Below are 23,539 nucleotides of genomic sequence, written 5' to 3'. Positions count from 1 at the left end.
TTCTTAGGAGTAATTCTAAGAAGCTTGTTAAGTACGGCCCCAGGTCTCCTTTGTGGTATTTTAGGCTTCATAATGTGCCACACATTTTCGATGGGAGACAGGTCTGGACTACACACAGGCCAGTCTAGTACCCGCACTCTTTTGCTTCGAAGCCTCGCTGTTGTAACACATGCAGAATGTCGCTTGGCATTGTCTTGCTGAAATAAGCAGGGGCGTCCATGAAAAAGACATTGCTTGGATGGCAACACATATTGCTCCAAAAACAAAAACGGGGGTGTCCTAACTTCTTTCCCAGCGAGGCCCCTATACAGAGATGTTGAAGGACGCAGGGGCCACTTTGATACATTTTGGACATAAAATACTAAACTAAGACAATGCAGGTCATGTGATGTATTTTGAACTATCGGAACAAAACAATCACATCTCAGTTTTGTGTTATAGGTTCAAGCAAATTAGTCCCGTATAAAGCCTCATCTAAACCCCAACTAATAACGTTATTATTCCATCAACTAGTCTCCCTTCTGATATTTTAGGCTTCATATTGCGCCACACATTTTTAATGGGAGACAGGTCTGGACTACAGGCAGGCCAGTCTAGTACCCACCCTATTTTACTATGAAGCCACGCTGTTGTAACACGTGGCTTGGCATTGTCTTGCAGGGGCGTCCATGATAACGTTGCTTGGATGGCAAAATATGTTGCTCCAAAACCTGTATGTACCTTTCAGCATTAATGGTGCCTTCACAGATGTGTAAGTTACCCATGCCTTGGGCACTAATACACCCCTATACCATCACAGATGCTAGCTTTGGAACTTTGCGCCTATAACAATCCAAAAACAATTTGAAATGTGGACTCGTCAGACCACAGAACACTTTTACACTTTGCATCAGTCCATCTTAGATGAGCTCAGGGCCAGCGAAGCGTTTCTGGGTGTTGTTGATAAATGGCTTTGGCTTTGCATAGTAGAGTTTTAACTTGCACTTACAGATATAGCGACCAACTGTAGTTACTGACAGTGGTTTTCTGAAGTGTTCCTGAGCCCATGTGGTGATATCCTTTACACACTGATGTCGCTTTTTGATAAATGTGTGTGAACTTTGATCTGAGGGATCAAAGGTCACACACATTCAATGTTGGTTTTCAGCCTTGCCGCTTACTTGTGGTGATTTCCCCAGATTCTCTGAAGCTTTTGATGATATGCAGAATGTTGCTTGACATTGTCTTGCTGAAATAAGCAGGGGCGTCCATGAAAAAGACATATATGTGTGGCTTGGATGGCAACACATATTGCTCCAAAACCTTTATGAACCTTTCAGCACATAAAGTGCCTTGGGCACTAATACACTCCTATACCATCACAGATGCTGGCTTTGGAACTTTGCGCCTATAACAATCCGGATGGTTCTTTTCCTCTTTGGTCCTGAGGACACGACGTCCACAGTCTCCAAAAACAATTTGAAATGTGGACTGATTAAAACAGTCCGTTACCCCTGATGCAATGCTTGCCTTTGCATCAGTCCTTCTTAGATGAGCCCAGGGCCAGCAAAGCGTTTCTGGGTGTTGTTGATAAATGGCTTTGGATGTGCATAGTATAGTTTTACCTTGCACTTACAGATTACTGTAGTTACTGATAGTGGTTTTCTGAAGTGTTCCTGAGCCCTTGTGGTGATATCCTTTACACACTGATGTCGCTTTTTGATAAAGTACCGTCTGAGGGATCAAAGGTCACACGCATTCAATGTTGGTTTTCAGCCTTGCCGCTTATGTGCGTTGATTTCCCCAGATTCTCTGAACCCTTTAATGATATTACGGACCATAGATGGTGAAATCCCTGAATTCCTTGCAATAGCTCGTTGAGAAATGTTGTTTTTAAACTGTTGGGCAATTTGCCCATGCATTTGTTCACAAAGAGGTGAATGACTGAGCATTTCATGGAAGCTGCTTTTGCACCCAATCATGGCACCCACCTGGTTCCCAATTAGCCTGTTCACCTGTGGGATGTTCCAAAATAAGTGTTTGATGAGCATTCCTCAACTTTCTCAGTCTTTTTTGCCACTTGTGCCAGCTTTTTTGAAACACGTTGCAGACATCAAATTTCAAATGAGCTACTATTTGCAAAAAAATAACAAAAGTTTACCAGTTCAAACGTTAAATATCTTGTCTTTGCAGTCTATTCAATTGAATATAAGTTGAAAAGGATTTGCAAATCGCTGTATTCTGTTTTTATTTACCATTTACACAACGTGCCAACTTCACTGGCTTTTGTAATAATGCAGTGTGAACACAAACTGGTCTGTTCTAAACCACATCATCTTGAGCAGAAGTGAACAAATCCATACATTATTTAAAAGACAACAACCTAGGAGGAGGGAAGGATACCGAGCTTGATACTTGTTTCGACACCTATCGATTCATGTAAAATGAAAAGTTGCCATATTTTGATACGTCAAATACTTGGCGAGGAAACAGGCACTCAGAGCAAACTCAGTCAGACTACCTTCGGGTAATGCTGCAGTTTTCGATGCCAACAAAGCAAGTATGCCTGATTGACAACTCTCTTTACAGTAAGGCTACACTTTTTGTGTGCTAATATGCTAATATGTCTTTTTGCAACTCCACTGCATGGACCAAAGACACAAAGTGCTGCCATATTATGATACCTGTGTGTGTCAGGATTGCCTTTGTTGCGTCTGACCAGTCTTCCCTCTCAGGGAATGAAAGTCACCGGTCAATCCCAAGTTCTTAAGATGACATATATGCTGAGTAAGAAGGACCATCAAGACAGAATAGGAATATTATCAAGTTTTACTAAAGCTTTAGGAGACCAGTCCAATTGTCCTTTCATATCGACATCTCGAAGTGGTCTAACATTCAAACGTATTGAATACAAAAACAGCCCCCACCCTGTCCAGAAAAGAATACAGCCTCATTGTTCTAATACAGATAAGATAAAAAGGGAGTACTCCGACTCCCACATTCCAATGCCTAAGACAAAACACAGACATCTGCAGACAAAGAGAGACAAGCATACAGAGTATACATGGAAAAATACTAGCTGCTTTAAACATGACTATGAATAAAGAAAGAACTCTTAAACATATATGCATTCTCCACACCTTGCAGAAAAAGGTATGTAAAGGTTAAAAACGATACTGGATACTCTCTGTAAATGTCGTAGTGGCTTTAAATAAAAAAACTGATATGTGTAAGTTGTTAACGATTCAATTAGACGTGTTAGTAAATCGAGTATATTTTTAGTAACCTAAGGCAAAAGTCTAATTATTGTACAAAGTCCGGGTTGTTAATGTGCACATCAATATTTGTCGGTCATGTTTAGAGTCCAGTTTCAGTGCCCAATCTAATCAAAGTAATTCATAGTTTTCACCGACACGTTGCTGTAGTAGTCATTTTATTTCAGACCCAGGGGGATCCATATCGCGGAAAAAGAAACCGTACAACGATAAAAGCCAAATAAAAGAAATACAAGCAGAAATAAAATGAATAAAAAATTGTGTAAAAAATGAAATAAAATACATTTTTAAAAAATTCACAATTTTTCAATGTCCAGCATACAGGCTTACTCACCAATGGTTGCACAAACTGGATGAAAATCTGACAGAACTCGGGTTAGCTATACTCCTAACTAGAGATGTCCGATAATGGATTATTTGCCGATATCCCGATATTATCCAACTCTTAATTACCAATTCCGATATAAACCGATACCGATATACACTACCGTTCAAAAGTTTGGGGTCACAGTGAAATGTTCTTATTTTTGAAGAAAAAGCACTGTACTTTTCAATGAAGATAACTTTAAACTAGTCTTAACTTTAAAGAAATACACTCTATACATTGCTAATGTGGTAAATGACTATTCTAGCTGCAAATGTCTGCTTTTTGGTGCAATATCTACATAGGTGTATAGAGGCCCATTTCCAGAAACTATCACTCCAGTGTTCTAATGGTACAATGTGTTTGCTCATTGGCTCAGAAGGCTAATTGATGATTAGAAAACCCTTGTGCAATCATGTTCACACATCTGAAAACAGTTTAGCTCGTTACAGAAGCTACAAAACCGACCTTCCTTTGAGCAGATTGAGTTTCTGGATCATCACATTTGTGGGGTCAATTAAACGCTCAAAATGGCCAGAAAAAGAGAATTTTCATCTGAAACTCGACAGTCTATTCTTGTTCTTAGAAATGAAGGCTATTCCACAAAATTGTTTGGGTGACCCCAAACTTTTGAACGGTAGTATATACAGTCGTGGAATTAACACATTATTATGCCTAATTTTGTTGTGATGCCCCGCTGGATGCATTGAACAATGTAACTTTACCATGAATTGATTAACGTGGACCCTGACAAGTTGAAAAACGTATTCGGGTGTTACCATTTAGTGGTCAATAGTATGGAATATGTACTGTACTGTGCAATCTACTAATACAAGTTTCAATCAATCAATCAAAAACAAGGTTTTCCAAAGTAAGAGAACAACTTCAACTCCAGTTATGGAAAAAAGTGCCAACATGGCACTGCCATATTTATTGTTGAAGTCACAAAGTGCATTTTTTTTTTTTTAACATGCCTCAAAACAGCAGCTTGGAATTTGGGACATGCTCTCCCTGAGATAATCCTAATACCCACTACAAATACCATACTTTGACTTTCACAAAGTGCATTATTATTTTTTTTTATAAACGTGCCTCAAAACAACAGCTACAAAAACAATGAAGGCACACAGCTTCAGTCCAGAGTATACTAGAGTAATAAAGTAAACAATAACATAGTCCTCCTTTAGTGCAAGACTGCCTGGCATACTGTATAACAGGAAATTATAAACTGGGCTCAATCTGCCCTGCTCTAATGTATTTGTATGAGTAACAAAAATGTGCTGCAAGCAAGTGGTGAGTGCTTGAAGTGGCCTACCAGTCAGCCATCCATCCATTTTCTACCGCTTGTACCTTTGGGCGGAGTCTTTAAGCGACAACTGTGTGGTAGTACTTTTTTTTCGGTGTTTGCTTTTCATCCATCTTCCACTTGTATTCATTCTCCTTATGATTCTTGAAGATCAAATTGCTCGTATTGAAGGAAGACGTCTTGGTTCCTCCTCGCATAACCAACGTTTTGCAGTCATTGCAAATTGCCAGTTTTTTATCCGTCAGACACACTTTAAAATAATCCCAAACCGTGTCGTTAGTCAGTCACCGACCGAGCGGGCTTGTTAGCCACGGCTACAGCACCGGCAACAACACACTATTGTTGTTGTTATGCTACGCTCGCGGCGGTTTGATGAGGTCATCAAGCATCGCCAGTAAACCTCTCATGCTGAGTCGTCAACTCCTGTGTTGTGTGTGGGAGAGGGGAGAGGGGAGGGGCTGCAGACTGGGAGACGCAACTGCTCTGTACTGCTTCCTACGTCCTTGTTTTACGGATATGTACCGCTACGTACAGCGGCGTTATAAAAAGTCATTAATTTTACTTTTTGAAACCGATACCGGTAATTTCCGATATTACATTTTAAAGCATTTATCGACATCTCTACTCCTAACACTTCATAATTCCATCAGGCTCAGCTTCAAACAACAGGGAAAGCTTCGTTGTCAAGAAAAACATTCTGATAATTACAGCATAAAAGAACAAACTGATGACTACATTAAATAAACTGACAGCTAAAGAAACATGGAGGGTCTATAAAAGTGTTTTTTAAATATAGATGGGTTTTCAGCAAAGCTCATAGATGGTGCAAGAAGATTCCACAGGGTTAGACTCTAAATGTGTTGTCACTTTTTTTTGTTTTTTTTTTGGTCGGCTCGCCAGTTAGATGGCGAGCTGAGATATGAGCACGGTTAGCGGTCTGTAGGTGGAGAGAAGGAACAAGGAGGTCAGTAACGCAGCTCCAAGCGAGGTCATGTTGCACCTTGTAGCTCATCAGCGACAGCTTGTAATTTCACTCTGGCTTCCACAGGCAGCAGAGACGGGCGGCCACGATAATGAAGGGAGATTAGTGAAGCGTAGTTCATGAACACGATCCAACATCGATGCTCCTTTAGTTGACGTGGGAGGCTTCAGATATATAGCCACCGTTAATTGTGACGTGTCCTTACTGTACCAGGGGCGGGTAGAGATGCCAGGAGTTGTGCTTAAAGAAGAACTGCACTTTTGTTTGGAATTGTATCTATCAATAAGAATCCTTATGTAAGACAAGAACACATACAGTTTTCTTTTTTTATGCATTCTGAAACGTAGATAAATGCTAGCAATTTTCACTATATACTGCCTAATGCGCTCTAAAAAAACACCCAAAATGAGTTTTATATACACGCTGTAAGTATTCATGTAATGTATGTATTAATGTATGCAATAACACTCATAATAAAATGTTATATTTACGTACTTTGATCATTTTAAGCATACGGCGGCGTATTGATTTTCCAGACGCATCGCAACGTTCACTTTCCCTACAACAACAAGACTACTAGTCATAGCAGACTTGATGAGAGACAACAAAGACTACTTTGGAACAAATGATCCAGAAACTTCTATTTTTGAGTCTGAATATAAGGAGGATGATCTACAAGTTTTAAGAAGCTGTGTGCCAAACAGATGCAGCTTTAGTCAAACACAAAACATCATGTAGCAATATTGCTAAGTGCTAAACAAATCGCTCTAGTCCCCCTATGAAGCGCTTTAAAAAAAACACGCTCTAAGTATATATGTAGTATCTAGTAACATTCATAATAACATGTTATATTTACATGTTTTGATAATTTTAAGCATATTAATTTCACAGACACATCGCAATGTTCACTTTCCCTTCAACATCAACAAGACTGCTACTCATGGCAGACTTGATGAGAGACAACAAAGACTACTTTGAGACAAATGATGATCCAGAAACTTATATTTTTGAGCCTGAATTTAAGGAGGACGATCTACAAGTTTTAGAAGCTGTGTGCTAAACAGATGCAGCTTTAGTCAAACACTAAGCATCATGTGGCAATATTGCTAAGTGCTAAACAAGATATACAAACATAATGAAACAATCACTTACTGTACAATGTCTGCTCTCACTGGGATAAAGACTGATGGGATGTTTATATGAACAATTGCTCATTTCAGAATCAGAATCAGAAATACTTGAATAATCCCCGAGGGGAAATTAACATTTTCAGCACAATCCCATTCAAGATCAGACAAACATTACAGGGACACAGAACAGGATCAAACATTACAGGGAGACAGAACAGGATCGCTGACGGGTCTGCCAACTTCCGGCGCCCCTTACAAAAATGGTGAGAAACAGGGAGGGGGGGGGTTGAGAAAAAAAAAAAAAAATCAGTCTATGCCTGGGCCCCTGGAGAGGGGGTCCAGACTGAGGCCAAGGAAGAAAAAGAAAACCTCTTAGCCATAGCACACAAAAACATGTGTGTAAGAGGGAAACATCAAAGAACAAAAAGTACATTAAAGACATTAAAAGAGCAGAGCTGATGCAATCAGCCACGTCTATACACAGCCACTAAAAAAATAAAAAAAACATATACACTGTGGTGGCCTCTGCGGTGTTCCACGCCATCGTCTGCTGGGGTGGAGGGAGCATGGCCAGAGACAGGAGCAGACCCAACAAAGCAACCAAGAGAGTCGACTCCACCCTCGGCCGCCCACTAACTCTCGGCCAGTGTCCAGTCCGCGAGGATGCGTCTAAGGAGACTGAGGTGTCCAATACATTTTGTGTCTTTCTTGCCATCTCCGGGTCTAATTTGGATGTGAAAGTTGACCAACTTGTGGGTTTATGTCCTTAAACTTCTACTATCCAGGTGAGAGACGTGATTTATAATGTAGAAATAACTTTTACCAACTCAGAGGCAATGTAGCAGCTCAATATGTCAATGTAGCAGCATAAGCTAGTTAGCTTTCTGTGATCTTTATCTCTTATAATAACAATATCGCTAATACTTATTAATATTCATGTCACGACATGTAAATGGAGTATTAATGGCGTTTTTTAAAATGTTTTTAGAGGGCTTAAAGAGCAGAAAAGTGCACTGCATTGATAGCTATCTCTTACATGCCATATTTTACGATTTAGAATGCATGAAAAAATAAACACGTGTTCTTGTCTTACATAAGGGTTGTGAATGATAGGCAACATTACAAAAAAGGGCAGTTCTCCATTAAACATTAAACAGTCCCTTGTAGTATTTCTACATGCAGTACATTTCCTGTTAGTCTGCTAGGTGAGGAGTCAGTTAAGCTAGAACTAGCCAGCGCCAGGCTGGATAATCCCTGCACACATAGCAATTCTCTTAGAATAATACACAACTCACATAATGTTTGTTCTGTAGTGACTGTGTCAGAGGTGGACATGCATTCTACTGAGGTGGCAAATAATGATGCGTTCAGTTTATCGCAGCACCAAGCAAACAATCTGAAAATTCCCGTCATATCAATTCCCAGATATGGTCGAAATTATTTAAAGTGCACTACGCATAATAAATGCAACATTATTAATATTGCTACTACGGATAATTTCAACAAAAACTCCTCAAAACAGCCCACTACCTATAATATGGGCTTTTTAAACATAAGATCATTGTCTCCCAAAACGTTATCAGTTAATGAGGTCATTAGAGACAACAATCTTAACGTCATTGGTCTCAGCGAAACCTGGCTCAAAACAGATGATTTTTTTGCGCTGAATGAGGCATCTCCTCCTAACTATACGAATGCACATATTGCCCGTCCCCTTAAAAGGGGTGGGGGGGTCGCACTAATATACAATGAAAACTTTAACCTTACCCCGAACCTACAAACCCTGTTTCCATTTGAGTTGGGAAATTGTGTTAGATTTAAATATAAACGGAATACAATGATTTGCAAATCATTTTCAACACATATTCAGTTGAATATGCTACAAAGACAACATATTTGATGTTCAAACTGATAAACATTTTTTTTTTGCAAATAATCATTAACTTTAGAATTTGATGCCAGCAACACGTGGCAAATAAGTTGGGAAAGGTGGCAATAAATACTGATTAAGTTGAGGAATGCTCATCAAACACTTATTTGGAACATCCAACAGGTGTGCAGGCTATTTGGGAACAGGTGGGTGCCATGATTGGGTATAAAAACAGCTTCCCAAAAAATGCTCAGTCTTTCACAAGAAAAGATGGGGCGAGGTATACCCCATTGTCCACTACTGCGTGAGCAAATAGTCAAACAGTTTAAGAACAACGTTTCTCAAAGTGCAATTGCAAAGAAATTTAGGGTTTTCAACATCTACGGTCCATAATATCATCAAAAGGTTCAGAGAATCTGTAGAAATCACTGCACGTAAGCGGCATGGCCGGAAACCAACATTGAATGACCGTGACCTTCGATCCCTCAGACGGCACTGTATTAAAAACCGACATCAATCTCTAAAGGATATCACCACATGGGCTCAGGAACACTTCAGAAACCCACTTTCACTAAATACAGTTAGTCGCTACATCTGTAAGTGCAAGTTAAAGCTCTACCATGCAAAGCGAAAGCCATTTATCAACAACATCCAGAAACGCCGCCGACTTCTCTGGGCCCGAGATCATCTAAGATGTACTCATGCAAATTGGAAAACTGTTCTGTGGTCCGACGAGTCCACATTTCAAATTGTTTTTGGAAATATATTCGACATTGTGTCATCCGGACCAAAGGGGAAGCAAACCATCCAGACTGTTATCGACGCAAAGTTGAAAAGCCAGCATCTGTGATGGAATGGGGGTGCATTAGTGCCCAAGGCATGGGTAACTTACACATCTGTGAAGGCACCATTAATGCTGAAAGGTACATACAGGTTTTGGAACAACATATGCTGCCATCTAAGCGGCGTCTTTTTCATGGACGCCCCTGCTTATTTCAGCAAGACAATGCCAAGCCACATTCAGCACGTGATACAACAGCGTGGCTTCGTAAAAAAAGAGTGCGGGTACTTTCCTGGTCCCGCCTGCAGTCCAGACCTGTCTCCCATCCAAAATGTGTGGCGCATTATGAAGCGTAAAATACGACAGCGGACTGTTGAACGACTGAAGCTCTACATAAAACAAGAATGGGAAATATTTCCACTTTCAAAGCTTCAACAATTAGTTTCCTCAGTTCCCAATCGTTTATTGAGTGTTGTTAAAAGAAAAGGTGATGTAACACAGTGGTGAACATGCCCTTTCCCAACTACTTTGGCACGTGTTGCAGCCATGAAATTCTAAGTGAATTATTATTTGCAAAAACAAAATTAAGTTTATGAGTTTGAACATCAAATATGTTGTCTTTGTAGTGCATTCAATTGAATATGGGTTGAAAAGGATTTGCAAATCATTGTATTCCGTTTATATTTACATCTAACACAATTTCCCAACTCATATGGAAACGGGGTGTGTAAATAAACATTAATTGATTGACTGTTACATCATCAACCTCGGTCCGGCTTGTGTTAATGTACTCCATCATAACAAATCATTCCTGATTAATGTATTCAATGTGACGAGTTATTGTCCTCCTTGACAGATGCCCATTAAGTGGATGGCCCTGGAGTGTATCCACTACAGGAAGTTTACCCACCAGAGTGATGTTTGGAGCTATGGTAAGATTGCCTTCAGGGAATTCAGTTATTTGGGTTAATTGATTCAATCTATAATTGCCACAAATCACATGAGAGTTGCATGAATGAAAACCTTTGAGTAAATGCAAAAAACAGGATAGTATTATTTATTTATGCAGTTATATTAGATTATTTTTATTTGTACATAGTCAGTTCTGCCCTAATCCATGTTCTCATATCTCTCTTGGTGGCTCACACCTTTCTTAACTTTGACTTTGCATTTGCTCCTGTTCTCCTTGTCTCCTGGCTACGACGCCACTTTCAGGGGTAACAATTTGGGAGCTGATGACCTTTGGAGGGAAACCGTACGACGGAATTTCGACCAGAGATATCCCAGACCTGCTGGAGAAAGGCGAGCGTCTGCCCCAGCCGCCCATCTGCACTATAGACGTCTACATGGTCTTAGTCAAATGTAAGCATTTATGCAGAAGCAACTTTTCTTACCTATTGCTGCCTGTTTCCGTGTCTTTGGGATCCTGCAAAAGTCCAGGAAATGTTCAATCAAAGCATGGAGGCATAGTGGAGATGTTTATAAAAACATGCTTGCCTTTCTTCATACTTCCGAGAAACTGTTTGGAATTTGCACAACTTGTGACGTTTTTTTCCCAATTGTGATTGCGTACATCTACATATATTAAGGGTGTAACGGTACGTGTATTTGTATTGAACCGTTTCGGTACGGGGGGGTGCGGTTCGGTTCGGAGGTGTACCGAACGGGTTTCCACACGGACATATTAAGTAGCGCACCGCACGTTGTGTAAACAATGCACACCGAGGCACAACACACGGCACGCTAGCAGCGACCGGGCTACCACAACATGCAAAAACCAGAGCTGGGAGACCCTCCAGCCTCGTTAAGATCTCCCGTTTGGGAACATTTAGGCTTCGCGGTGCGATACAACAATGGATAACATCGCTTCAACGAAGAGAAAGACGAACAAACACAGCTCCCACCGCATTCAAGCAGCCTCTCCTCGGCGAGTCAGGCAGGGCTAAAGCAATAACAAATGTTTTTATAGCAGCAGATTTAAGACCATATTGCATTAAAAACTAGATTTTGACCCACTTCTATGGTGGAAGAACAATGAGCCCATATATCCTCTTACTGCCAAGTTAGCCAGGCACTACCTCGCCATACCTGCTACCTCCGTGCCCAGCGAAAGGGTATTTTCCACAGCTGGAGACATTTTAACTGCAAGCAGGTCTGCTCTTTCTGCAGAAAATGTGGATAAACGGATTTTTCTGGCAAAAAACATGAAAATTGAGTGAAAGTCACCAGGGTTAAAGGCTGGGGAGGGGAAAGAAAAGTTAATCTGAGGCTGAGTTGACTTGAAACTGTTTAATGTTGCACTTTTTGTATGTAGAAGAAAAGTTTTGTCATTTTATTTAATCTGAGCAACAACTAGAAGCAGTTTAATGTTGCACTTTATATGTGGAAATGTTGCACTTTATATGTAGAGAGGTTTTGTTAAGAAACCAATTCTGAGCCTTATCTTATTTAGTTTTTATTTGATATATGTTGACTGCATTAACCCTGGCAATGGACCCTGTGTGTATATGTATGGTATTGTTATGTTAAAAGGATAGAGCCATTGTTTACAAATTTTGGTAAATAAATAACCAGAAAATTTATATTTTGTTGTTTTCTTACTGTACCGAAAATGAACCGAACTGTGACCTCTAAACCGAGGTATGTACCGAACCGAAATTCTTGTGTACCGTTACACCCTTAACATATATGGTACAAATTTACTCAAAGTGCTTTGCACGAGTCCGACAATTTTCCTTCTTTTTCTCTACGCTCTTGTTGTGGGGCAGACTGGCTCGTACATGCACATGCATCCTCTGCTGTTGCAATTGCTTATACAAAGTAGCGTATAGTTATATCGTATATCTGTCAGTAGACTCGCTATGGATGGAAGCGCTAAAAACTACAACATGGCTGACAGGGAGAAGACACTGTCGAAGTAAATAAGAGCGCCCACAAAAGGGCGCATCCTGAAGAGACGATCAAAAAAGCGTCTTGAAGATGGTCTGTAAAACATAATCTATGCAACATTTTGACCAAAGAACCACCATTACATGTTATGTAGACCACAATGAAGTCTTTTACATGTAGAAATCATAATATAACCCCTTTGAATTATAAGATAATTGCATTATATCCCACAAAAAGGATTTTATCAAATAAATATGGTGACATTGCATGTAGGTGTGCCTCGATATCAGCAAAAAAAACGTCTTGTATTTTAGTTGAGACATTCACAAAATCATAAACATAGGTAAACAGACCCTCGCCCCCCCCCCAAACTATGGCCACAATCCACAATCTGGCCCGTGGGATGTCGCAAGTTAAAAAAAAAAAAAAAAGTATATATTATATTTATACACACACAAATAAATAGATCTGCCCCTGGCCATATTCTTAACCCAATATTGCCCCCAGGGTCAAAAGGTTTGGAGACCCCTTGCTTTAAGCTACTAGCAGCTACACAACGACTAAGCGCACAATAGCACACAAGCTAGACATTTGCAATAATCATTTAACAATACAAAAACAGGACATTTGTCAACATTAGCAAGTATCAAATCATTATAGTTGCATCACACTTACACATTCAAAGTCACCGAGGCAAAAGCGTATTCAAAAGTATCCAGTAACAAACGTGTCCGCATCAGCTAATTTACATGACCTTAATTCAATGATTATTGTGACCACTAGGTGTGTAGCAACAAATGAAGACTCAACTTCAAAAGAGTTAATATCTAGAGATGTCCTACAATGGCTTTTTTGCCAAAATTCCGATATTGTCCAACTCTTAATTACCGATTCCGATATCAACCGATACCGATACATACAGTCGTGGAATTAACACATTATTATGCCTAATTTTGTAGTGATGCCCCGCTGGATGCATTAAACAATGTAACAAGGTTTTTCAAAATAAATCAACTCAAGTTATGGAAAAAAATGCCAACATGGCACTGCCATATTTATTATTGAAGTCACAAAGTGCATTATTTTATTTAACATGCCTCAAAACAGCAGCTTGGAATTTGGGACATGCTCTCCCTGAGAGAGCATGAGGGGGTTGAGGTGGGCGGGGTTAGGGGGGGCGGGGTTTAGGTGGGGGGCGGGGGGTGTATATTGTAGCGTCCCGGAAGAGTTAGTGCTGCAAGGGGTTCTGGGTATTTGTTCTGTTGTGTTTATGTTCTGTTACGGTGTGGATGTTCTCCCGAAATGTGTTTGTTATTTATTATTTATTTATTTATGTCATTCTTGTTTGGTGTGGGTTCACAGTGTGGCGCATATTTGTAACAGTGTTAAAGTTGTTTATACGGCTACCCTCAGTGTGACCTGTATGGCTGTTGACCAAGTATGCTTTGCATTCACTTATGTGTGTGAAAAGCCGCAGATATTATGTGATTGGGCCGGCACGCAAAGGCAGTGCCTTTAAGGTTTATTGGCGCTCTGTACTTCTCCCTATGGCGTTTTAAAAAGTCATACATTTTACTTTTTGAAACCGATACCGATAATTTTGAAACCGATACCGATAATTTCCGATATTACATTTTAAAGCATTTATCGGCCGATAATATCGGCAGTCCGATATAATCGGACATCCCTAGTAATTTTCACTTAATCAAACCTTCTTTTTTTTTTATTCCAAACTACAAAATAATAAAATAATGATATTATGATTTTATTGAACCCAAACCCGAAAACCCTAAATTTTGCATGCATGGATTTCAAAATAGATTTGAACAGTTCTACTTAAACAATATCAAGGGTTCCACTTTGCTAATAAAAACGTAGACAATAAATAAAATATTTATGAAAACCATGCAAATATATTGATCATTTTACAAACCCAAACTATAAAACAAAACATACATTTTTTTTTTTAATGTTAGACAAAAATATGTCCACAGAAATAAAAGGACACTAAAGACATGCTGTAAATAATCCCTTTGATTTAGACATCAATATTCTCCAATTTACTGAACAATCTGAGGTGCAATATTGCTCTGAAAGACATGGCTTAAATATGTGACATTGTGGCAAAGTTATTCCCCGTCAAGTGTCTGTGACTCCATCGCCCGCCAACACGTTGGCGCCATTGATCCTGGCATCACGGCAAAGCAAACCTCTGAGTCTGTGCCAGTCTCGCCTTGAGCCCCCGGGCTGTGGTCTTCGCATTCACCTCGCTTTTTGGCGGGACCTTGAACCAGGAGCCACCTGACAGGCACCCACCCACAGCGTGACGAGGTCACCGTCACCTGACAGTGGTGTGACTCTCCTCGCATCGCGACACGACTGCCAAAACACACCAAAAGATACTAACTTCCTCATAAAAAGCTTTTAGGCTGTTGCTCTCAGCTTTCAGGGGGAACTGCACTATTTTTTGGAATATTGTCTATGGTTATGCAAGACAAGAACACATAGGTCTTTCTTGTTTGTATGCATTCTAAGTTGTAAATAAAAGCTAGTAAAAGTCAGCTAACAATGGAGGTAATGGAAGTCGCTTTAGTCCTCCTATGAAGCGCTTTAAAAAAACACGCTGTAAGTATTTATGTAATATCTAGTAACATTATTTTTGAGCCTGAATATAAGGAGGACGATCTACAAGTTTTAGAAGCTGTGAGCTAAAAAGATGCAGCTTTAGTCAAACACTAAGCATCATGTAGCAGTATTGCTAAGTGCTAAACTAAATATACAACTATAACAAAACAATCACTTACTGTACACTGTCTGCTCTCACTGGGATAAAGACTGATGGGATGTTTATATATTCCCCTTTACATCAACAATTCATCATAATCCTCACAAAGGGTTGAAAAAAAAGTGTTTTTTTCATGTCTTTCTCGCCATTAACGGTGTTACAAAAAAGATCAGTGAGAATAATACATAATGTCGGATATAGAGATCATACAAACCCTTTATTTATAGAATCAAAAATACTAAAATTCCATGACATAGTGAATTTGAAAACAGCTAAAATTATACACAAAGCAAACTACAATCTGCTACCCAAGAATATACAACTATTATTCTCAACAAATGAGGAAAATATAATCTTAGAGAAAAATGTATGTGCGTACAACACTTAAGACCTTCAGTATATCAGTATAATCAGTATCAGTATGATCCACTTCAAGAAACTCTTCAAATGTAAAGTGTTTACAAAGTACAAAGAAGAAGAAACATGATAAACATTCTGAATTTATTTCATCCATCCATTCATTTTCAAGAGAATCTTACTCATCTCACCATATGAAATATAACTTACTTCACCAAGTATTATTTATTTATTTATTTATTGTTATTATTATTACCTATGGCGTATATTGTGAATACATTGAGAACAGGAAGTGAACAAAAGTTTTAGCAACTGCTATGTAAAGGAAAAGGGGTAGGATTAAATAAACTCTGCTTCTTCCTACTCCTACAGGCCCGTTGTGCGTTCACTCTGTAAAGACGTGGATTGTTTTTTGTGCAAGAGAACTCCGGGCATTTTGCATATAATGCATATAATGCTCTGTGACCCAGACCGCTCTGGCTGCAGTGCCCTCTGCTGGTTGTTCAGGGGAGTGTGTAGGTCACATCTATTTGTGCATCTGGTTTGTGGGAGGAATGTCTCATCGACACAAAAGCAAATAAGCGATCCACATATGCAAATTCAATACAAATACAAAATCAAGCATATTTATATTAAAATCTCAAAAAAATATTTACAAATACATGTTTATTTATACAAATTCTTGATTTATTTGTATGTTAAATTTTTATATTTATACATTTTATTTGTATATATTTTCAAATCTCAAAAATATATTTACAAATATGCGTTTATTGTTACAAATTATTTATTTATTTGTATATCACATTTGTATTTGTATATTTATTAATGTATGCATATGTATTAATATCATATTGATATATATAAGTTGATGTGAGACAATTCTACTTCCATATGCATGTTCCAAATAAACTCAAACTCAACTCAACTCAACTCCGGTTCTAAGTTGGACTTCAAAGTTGACCAATTTGTGGGTTTATGTCCACAACCTTCTACTATCCAGGTGAGAGACATGGTTTATAATCTATATATAACTGTCACCAACTCAGAGGCGATGCACAACTCAATATGTCAATATAGCAGCATAAGCTAGTTAGCTGTGCTAAAAATTGTTTGTCTGCGTTAGCGCTTATAATAAAAATATGGCTAATACGTGTTCATATTCAGGTCACGACATGTTGGCACTTTTGGGATGTTTTTTTAAAGGACTTTATGGGCGCAATAGTGTACTCTTATTAGCCACCTCCTACTTTCTGTATTTTACGATTTAGAATGTATAAACATAGAAAAACATGTCTGTTCTTGTCCTACATATGATAAGCAAAATTAAATAAGTGCAGTTCCCCTTTAAAGTGGTAAAGCAAAGCAAAGTAATTAGAATATGATAATTATATTTAAATCTGAAGATACATCTTTCTTCCTGTATCTGTCATTTTCCAGGATCTTTGGACTCATTGTAGAATCACGGCATGGCCTTGGCACGGTCTCTGCACAAATAAAGGAAAGGGCTCTTTATGGCGTACATTCTATTCCCGTCATGGAGCGGTATTTATCTTTAGATTGGCAAACGTGATTTCAAGCGAAGGCAACTCAATTTAAAAATACGTTCATAATGTCTGGTTACGGAACAAGGGACATTATATTATTACAATTTCCCTAAATAAGAAAATTGTTCCACCATAATTAGGTGGAAGAGTCACCATTGTGGACAAAGAGTATTCTCAGCTCACTCACCTTGTGTAATTCAAATAAGAACATGAGGTTTTGTCCTCAAAGCCTTCCAGATACATGTTACACCAGTGTTTTTCAACCTTTTTTGAGCCAAGGCACTTTTTTTGCGTCGAAAAAATCAGGAGGCACACCACCAGCAGAAATCATTAAAAAAACGAAACTCAGTTTACAGTAAAAAGTTGTTGTCGCAATTGTTGGATAATAATAATGGATTTTATTTGTAAAAAACACTTTATATTGAGCAAACAACCTCTAAGTGCTACAGTGTATTAATATATATATATATATATATATATATAAATACAATAAAAATAAATACAAATAAAAACGTTTTTATTAAAAAGAAGGGTTTTTAAGCTTTTTTTAAAAGCATCCACAGTCTGGGGTGCCCTCAGGTGGTCAGGGATAGCGTTCCACAGGCTGGGAGCGGCGGAGCAGAAAGCCCGGTCTCCCATTGTTCGTAGCTTTGTCCTCAGAGGTTGGAGGTTGAGGATATAACTTTGAAACCATGCATCAATACAGCTCTTGTCTCAAAGTAGGTGTACTGTCACCACCTGTCACATCACGCCGTGACTTATTTGGACTTTTTTGCTGTTTTCCTGTGTGTAGTCTTTTAATTCTTGTCTTGCGCTCCTATTTTGGTGGCTTTTTCTCTTTTTTTTTTGGTATTTTCCTGTAGCAGTTTCATGTCTTCCTTTGAGCAATATTTCCCGCATCTACTTTTGTTTTAGCAATCAAGAATATTTCAGTTGTTTTTACCCTTCTTTGTGGGGACATTTTTGATTGTCACGTCATATTCGGTTGTACACTGTGGACGCCGTCTTTGCTCCGCAGTAAGTCTTTGCTGTTGTCCAGCATTCTGTTTTTGTTTACTTTGTAGCCAGTTCAGTTTTAGTTTCGTTCTGCATAGCCTTCCCTAAGCTTCAATGCCTTTTCTTAAGGGGCACTCAACTTAAAACGTGTTTATCACTTTGACTCAGCTATGAAATACAACCTTACCTACTGTACATGTAGGCAATTAAATTATTTTTTTATGAGTTTACATTGACCCGTGATCGTTCCTGTCGAGTAGAAACTGGACACATGGCGGTGTGTTTGTTGCAGGCTGGATGATTGACGCGGACAGCCGACCCAAGTTCAGAGAGCTGGCAGCAGAGTTCACCAGGATGGCCCGTGACCCGCAGAGATACCTGGTCATCCAGGTGAGACAATCAGGAACTAGCAAGGACACATTGAAAACTGCATGTTGCATATTCAGAAGTACGTGGCTCTTAACTCAAAACACTTGTATCTCAAATCGACGTCACCCATTGAAATACATTTACATCAATTTAATTGGTGCTTAACCAAAACAAGACAATTTTAACATGTAATATGTCTTTAAAAACTAACTATAAGATTAAAACAATTGTATTAAAACAATACAAAATAATGTACTACTAACAACTACAGTACTTTTATGAGGTAATGTATTCATAATCGAATAATCTCCTTCTAGCAGCTTCTCCATATTTTCATGGATAAATGTCTGCAATTCAGTCGTTAAACATTCTTAACTCATTTAGTAGTAGTCTTTTATGAATTAATGTACTGCATTTATCTTGGAGAGGGGACTTCTACGGTATCTTCTTCCAGCTGCTTCTCCGTCAAACACACCATCAGCAGCTTCTCCTTATTTTCATGGGTAAATGTCTGCAATTTAGTCGTTTAACATTCTTAACTCATTTAGTAGTAGTGTTTATGATGTAATGTAAAAATAATGCACTGCATTTACCTACAGTATTTTCTTCCAGCTGCTTCTCCATATTTTCATGGATAAATGTCTGCAATTTAGTCGCTTAACATTTTTAACTCGTTTAATAATAGTTTTAGGATGTAATGTAATAATAATGTACTGCATTTATCTTGGAGAGAGGACTTCTACGGTATCTTCTTCCAGCTGCTTCTCCGTCAAACACACCATCGGCAGCTTCTCCTTATTTTCATGTGTAAATGTCTGCAATTTAGTCGTTTAACATTCTTAACTCATTTAGTAGTAGTTTTTATGATGTAATGTAAAAATAATGCACTGCATTTACCTACAGTATTTTCTTCCAGCTGCTTCTCCATATTTTCATGGGTAAATGTCTGCAATTTAGTCGCTTAACATTTTTAACTCGTTTAATAATAGTTTTAGGATGTAATGTAATTATAATGTACTGCATTTATCTTGGAGAGCGGACTTGTACGGTATTTTCTTCCAGCAGCTTCTCCGTCAAACACACCATCAGCAGCTTCTCCATGTTTTCATGGATAAATGTCTGCAATTTAGTCATTTAACATTCTTAACTCATTTAGTAGTAGTTTTATGAAGTAATGTAATAAAAATGTACTGCATTTATCTTTTATTTTCTTCCAGCTGCTTCTTCGTCAAACACACCATCAGCAGCTTTTCCATATTCTCATGGATACAAGCCTGCAATTTAGTCATTTAACATTCGTAACTCATTTAGTAGTAGTTTTATGAAGTAATGTAGTAATAATGTACTGCATTTATCTTGGAGAGGGGATTCTACAGTATTTTCTTCCAGCTGCTTAACCATATTTTCATGGATAAATGTCTGCAATTAAGTCATTTAACATTCTTAACTAATGTATTAGTAGTTTTATGAAGTAATGTAATAATAATCTACTGCATTTATCTTGGAGAGGGGATTCTACAGTATTTTCTTCCAGCTGCTTCTCCGTCAAACACACCATCATCAGCTTCTCCATATTTTCATGGATACATGTCTGCAATTTAGTCAATTAACATTTTTAACTCATTTAGTAGTAGTTTCTATGAAGTAATGTAATAGCAGTGTACTGAATTTATCTTGGAGAGGGGACTTCTACAGTATTTTCTTGCAGCTGCTTTTCCATATTTTTCATGGATAAATGTCTGCAATTTATTCATTTAACATTCTTAACTCATTTAGCAGTAGTTTTTTTATTAAGTAATGTATCTTGGAGAGGAGACTTCTACGGTATCTTCTTCCAGCTGCTTCTCCGTCAAACACACCATCAGCAGCTTCTCCATATTTTTCATGGATAAATGTCTGCATTGTAATCATTTAACATTCCTAACTCTTTTAGTAGTAGTTTTATGAAGTAATGTAATAGTAATGTAATGGGTTTATCTTGGAAATGTGATTCTAAAGTATTTTCTTCCAGCTGCGTCTCCGTCAAACACACCATCAGCAGCTTCTCCATATGTTCATGGATAAATGTCTGCAATTTACTCATTTAACATTCTTAACTCATTTAGTAGTAGTTTTTAATGAAGTAATGTAATAATAATGTACTGCATTTATCTTGGAGAGGGGATTCTACAGTAATTTCTTCCAGCTGCTTAACCACATTTTCATGGATAAATGTCTGCAATTAGGTCATTTAACATTCTTAACTCATTTAGTAGTAGTTTCTATGAAGTAATGTAATAGCAGTGTACTGCATTTATCTTGGAGAGGGGACTTCTACAGTATTTTCTTGCAGCTGCTTTTCCATATTTTTCATGGATAAATGTCTGCAATTTAGTCATTTAACATTCTTAACTCATTTAGCAGTAGTTTTTTTATGAAGTAATGTATCTTGGAGAGGAGACTTCTACGGTATCTTCTTCCAGCTGCTTCTCCGTCAAACACACCATCAGCAGCTTCTCCATATTTTTCATGGATAAATGTCTGCATTGTAATCATTTAACATTCCTAACTCTTTTAGTAGTAGTTTTATGAAGTAATGTAATAGTAATGTAATCGGTTTATCTTGGAAATGTGATTCTAAAGTGTTTTCTTCCAGCTGCGTCTCCGTCAAACACACCATCAGCAGCTTCTCCATATGTTCATGGATAAATGTCTGCAATTTACTCATTTAACATTCTTAACTCATTTAGTAGTAGTTTTTAATGAAGTAAATAATAATAATGTACTGCATTTATCTTGGAGAGGGGATTCTACGGTCATTTCTTCCAGCTGCTTAACCACATTGTCATGGATAAATGTCTGCAATTAGGTCATTTAACATTCTTAACTCATTTAGTAGTAGTTTCTATGAAGTAATGTAATAGCAGTGTACTGTGTTTATCTTGGAGAGGGGATTCTACAGTAATTTATTCCAGCTGCTTCTCCGTTAAAGCAGCTTATCCATATTTTCATGGATAAACACACTGAATTGGTATAGGCAAAATTTTAATACACCATTTTTTTATGCACTCAATTTTTATAGACTGAATATTTCTGCCTGTATATACACTAGATTTTTTTTATACAATGAATTTTAATTTGTTTTCTGCACTGAATTTTATACACTGATTTTTTTATTAACTGAAATTTTACACTTTTTTAAATTTTTTTACAACCTGAATTTTAAAACACTGTATTTTGAAAAACTGTTTTGTTTTTTTTAAACACACACGTTCTCAAAAATCTTTATTTAATGAAATCGTCAGCAAAATTTGAAAATTCTTTATAATTTTTACAATTCAAAGGCCATAATATATAGTATAAAAAAAGCTTTCGGTAATAAAGACACATGTTAACCTCCATAATCTTGGCAAAGAAAGATGACATGAATTAGGAAACATTTTTCAATGAAGGATGGGAAAAAGAAATATTAATATTTACTGTATTTGTATGTCGTGCATAATTCTTGCAGGATTTAACTTTTTTTAAACCTTTTGCCCCATCAGTGTCAATAGGAACATTTTTCTTTGGATTATGAAAGACAAATCATGCGCAGCGTTTAAATCTGTCCATCATTTCTAAGGGGGATGACAGAATGAAGCTGCCCAGTCCCAACGATAGCAAGTTCTTCCAGAGTCTCCTGGATGAAGATGGGCTGGAAGACCTGATGGATGCTGAGGAGTATGTGGTGCCTCACACCCTAAATGTCCCCCCGCTGACGTACACGTCACAAACACGCATGGACCCCAGCAAGGTATGATGTCTTTTTTTGTCCTTATGACGACGTGCTAATACCAAACAATGGTGTACAAGAGGAAGGAGGTGCTGAGTGAAAAGTTAGATGTATACTGACAAAAACAAGGAATAAAAGAAGAACACAAAAGAAAAGTACTACCACTGGTTCTGTGATGCAGCTCTTAACTCTAAAAAACAGAACTGTAGAATCTATTACCTACAACCCCGGCAGTTATGTAATAATAATAATATTTACCATGGAGAGTGGACTTCTAGGCATCTCCTTCCAGCTGCTTTTCTTTATTTTCATGGATAAATGTCCACCGTTTAGATATTATTGCTTTCAAGCACCTGCCTTGCTCATGTTTTTGATGATTTCTTTCTTCAATTCAATGAATATCATCCACTATGATACTGTACTGTCCTTCACACTCACGTTTTTTCCTTCCCATGCTTGGAAAACAAAGTTATGTAATGCTAGCGAGGAAGACCAGGTGTTTTGGGCGGACCTTACGAGGTCCACCGTGAAATTTTCTGCGCCAACTAATGGCGGGGATGCTTGGAACTCAAAATTGTTGCTTGCAACCTAAGGGAATATTAATTAGCCGAGAGACGGCGTTTATCTCAAAACACTCTTAAGTGGAGAAATAAATAATAATAGTTATGAGATTTATTTAGACAGAACAAAGAAAAAATAATATTCACTGATGCTTTAGGTGAGGGATCAGGAAAAAACGAACCCAGATCTACTGAATACATACGGTATGCGGGTATGTTATTTGTTTTTATCCCCAAAAAATAACAAGGCCAATACTGGAGTCTGTGAACATTGCTCCAAAGTACAGATTTTGTGTTGATTTATTGTGCGTACAAAAGTAAACATGTGACATGTGCAAAGGCAGTATAATGTAGAGATGTCCGATATCGGACTGCTGATATTATCGGCCGATAAATGCTTTAAAATGTAATATCGTAAATTATCGGTATCAGTTTCAAAAAGTAAAATGTATGACTTTTTAAAACGCCGCACTGTACACGGACGTAGGGAGAAATACAGAACGGCAATAAACCTTAAAGGCACTGCCTTTGCGTGCCGGCCCAGTCACATAATATATACGGCTTTTCACACACACAAGAGAATGCAAGGCATACTTGG

At 38.0% G+C, this 23,539-nt stretch overlaps 1 protein-coding gene across 1 annotated transcript in view; it reads left to right on the top strand.

The window, feature by feature from the left end:
- erbb4b (erb-b2 receptor tyrosine kinase 4b) overlaps positions 1-23,539 on the top strand; it is a 1,077,295-nt gene that overhangs the window by 1,036,996 nt on the left and 16,760 nt on the right. Inside the window, exons 22-25 of the mRNA XM_062068882.1 lie at positions 10,544-10,619; positions 10,903-11,049; positions 18,554-18,651; positions 22,232-22,402. Coding sequence (XP_061924866.1) covers positions 10,544-10,619; positions 10,903-11,049; positions 18,554-18,651; positions 22,232-22,402 — 492 coding nt within the window. The remainder of the gene's footprint in view (positions 1-10,543; positions 10,620-10,902; positions 11,050-18,553; positions 18,652-22,231; positions 22,403-23,539) is intronic.

This window comes from Entelurus aequoreus, linkage group LG14 (genome assembly GCF_033978785.1).
Source record: "Entelurus aequoreus isolate RoL-2023_Sb linkage group LG14, RoL_Eaeq_v1.1, whole genome shotgun sequence".
Taxonomy (NCBI): Eukaryota; Metazoa; Chordata; class Actinopteri; order Syngnathiformes; family Syngnathidae; genus Entelurus; species Entelurus aequoreus.
The sequence above is the reverse complement of the archived record's forward strand: the minus strand, read 5'-3'. Positions and strand labels throughout refer to the sequence as shown.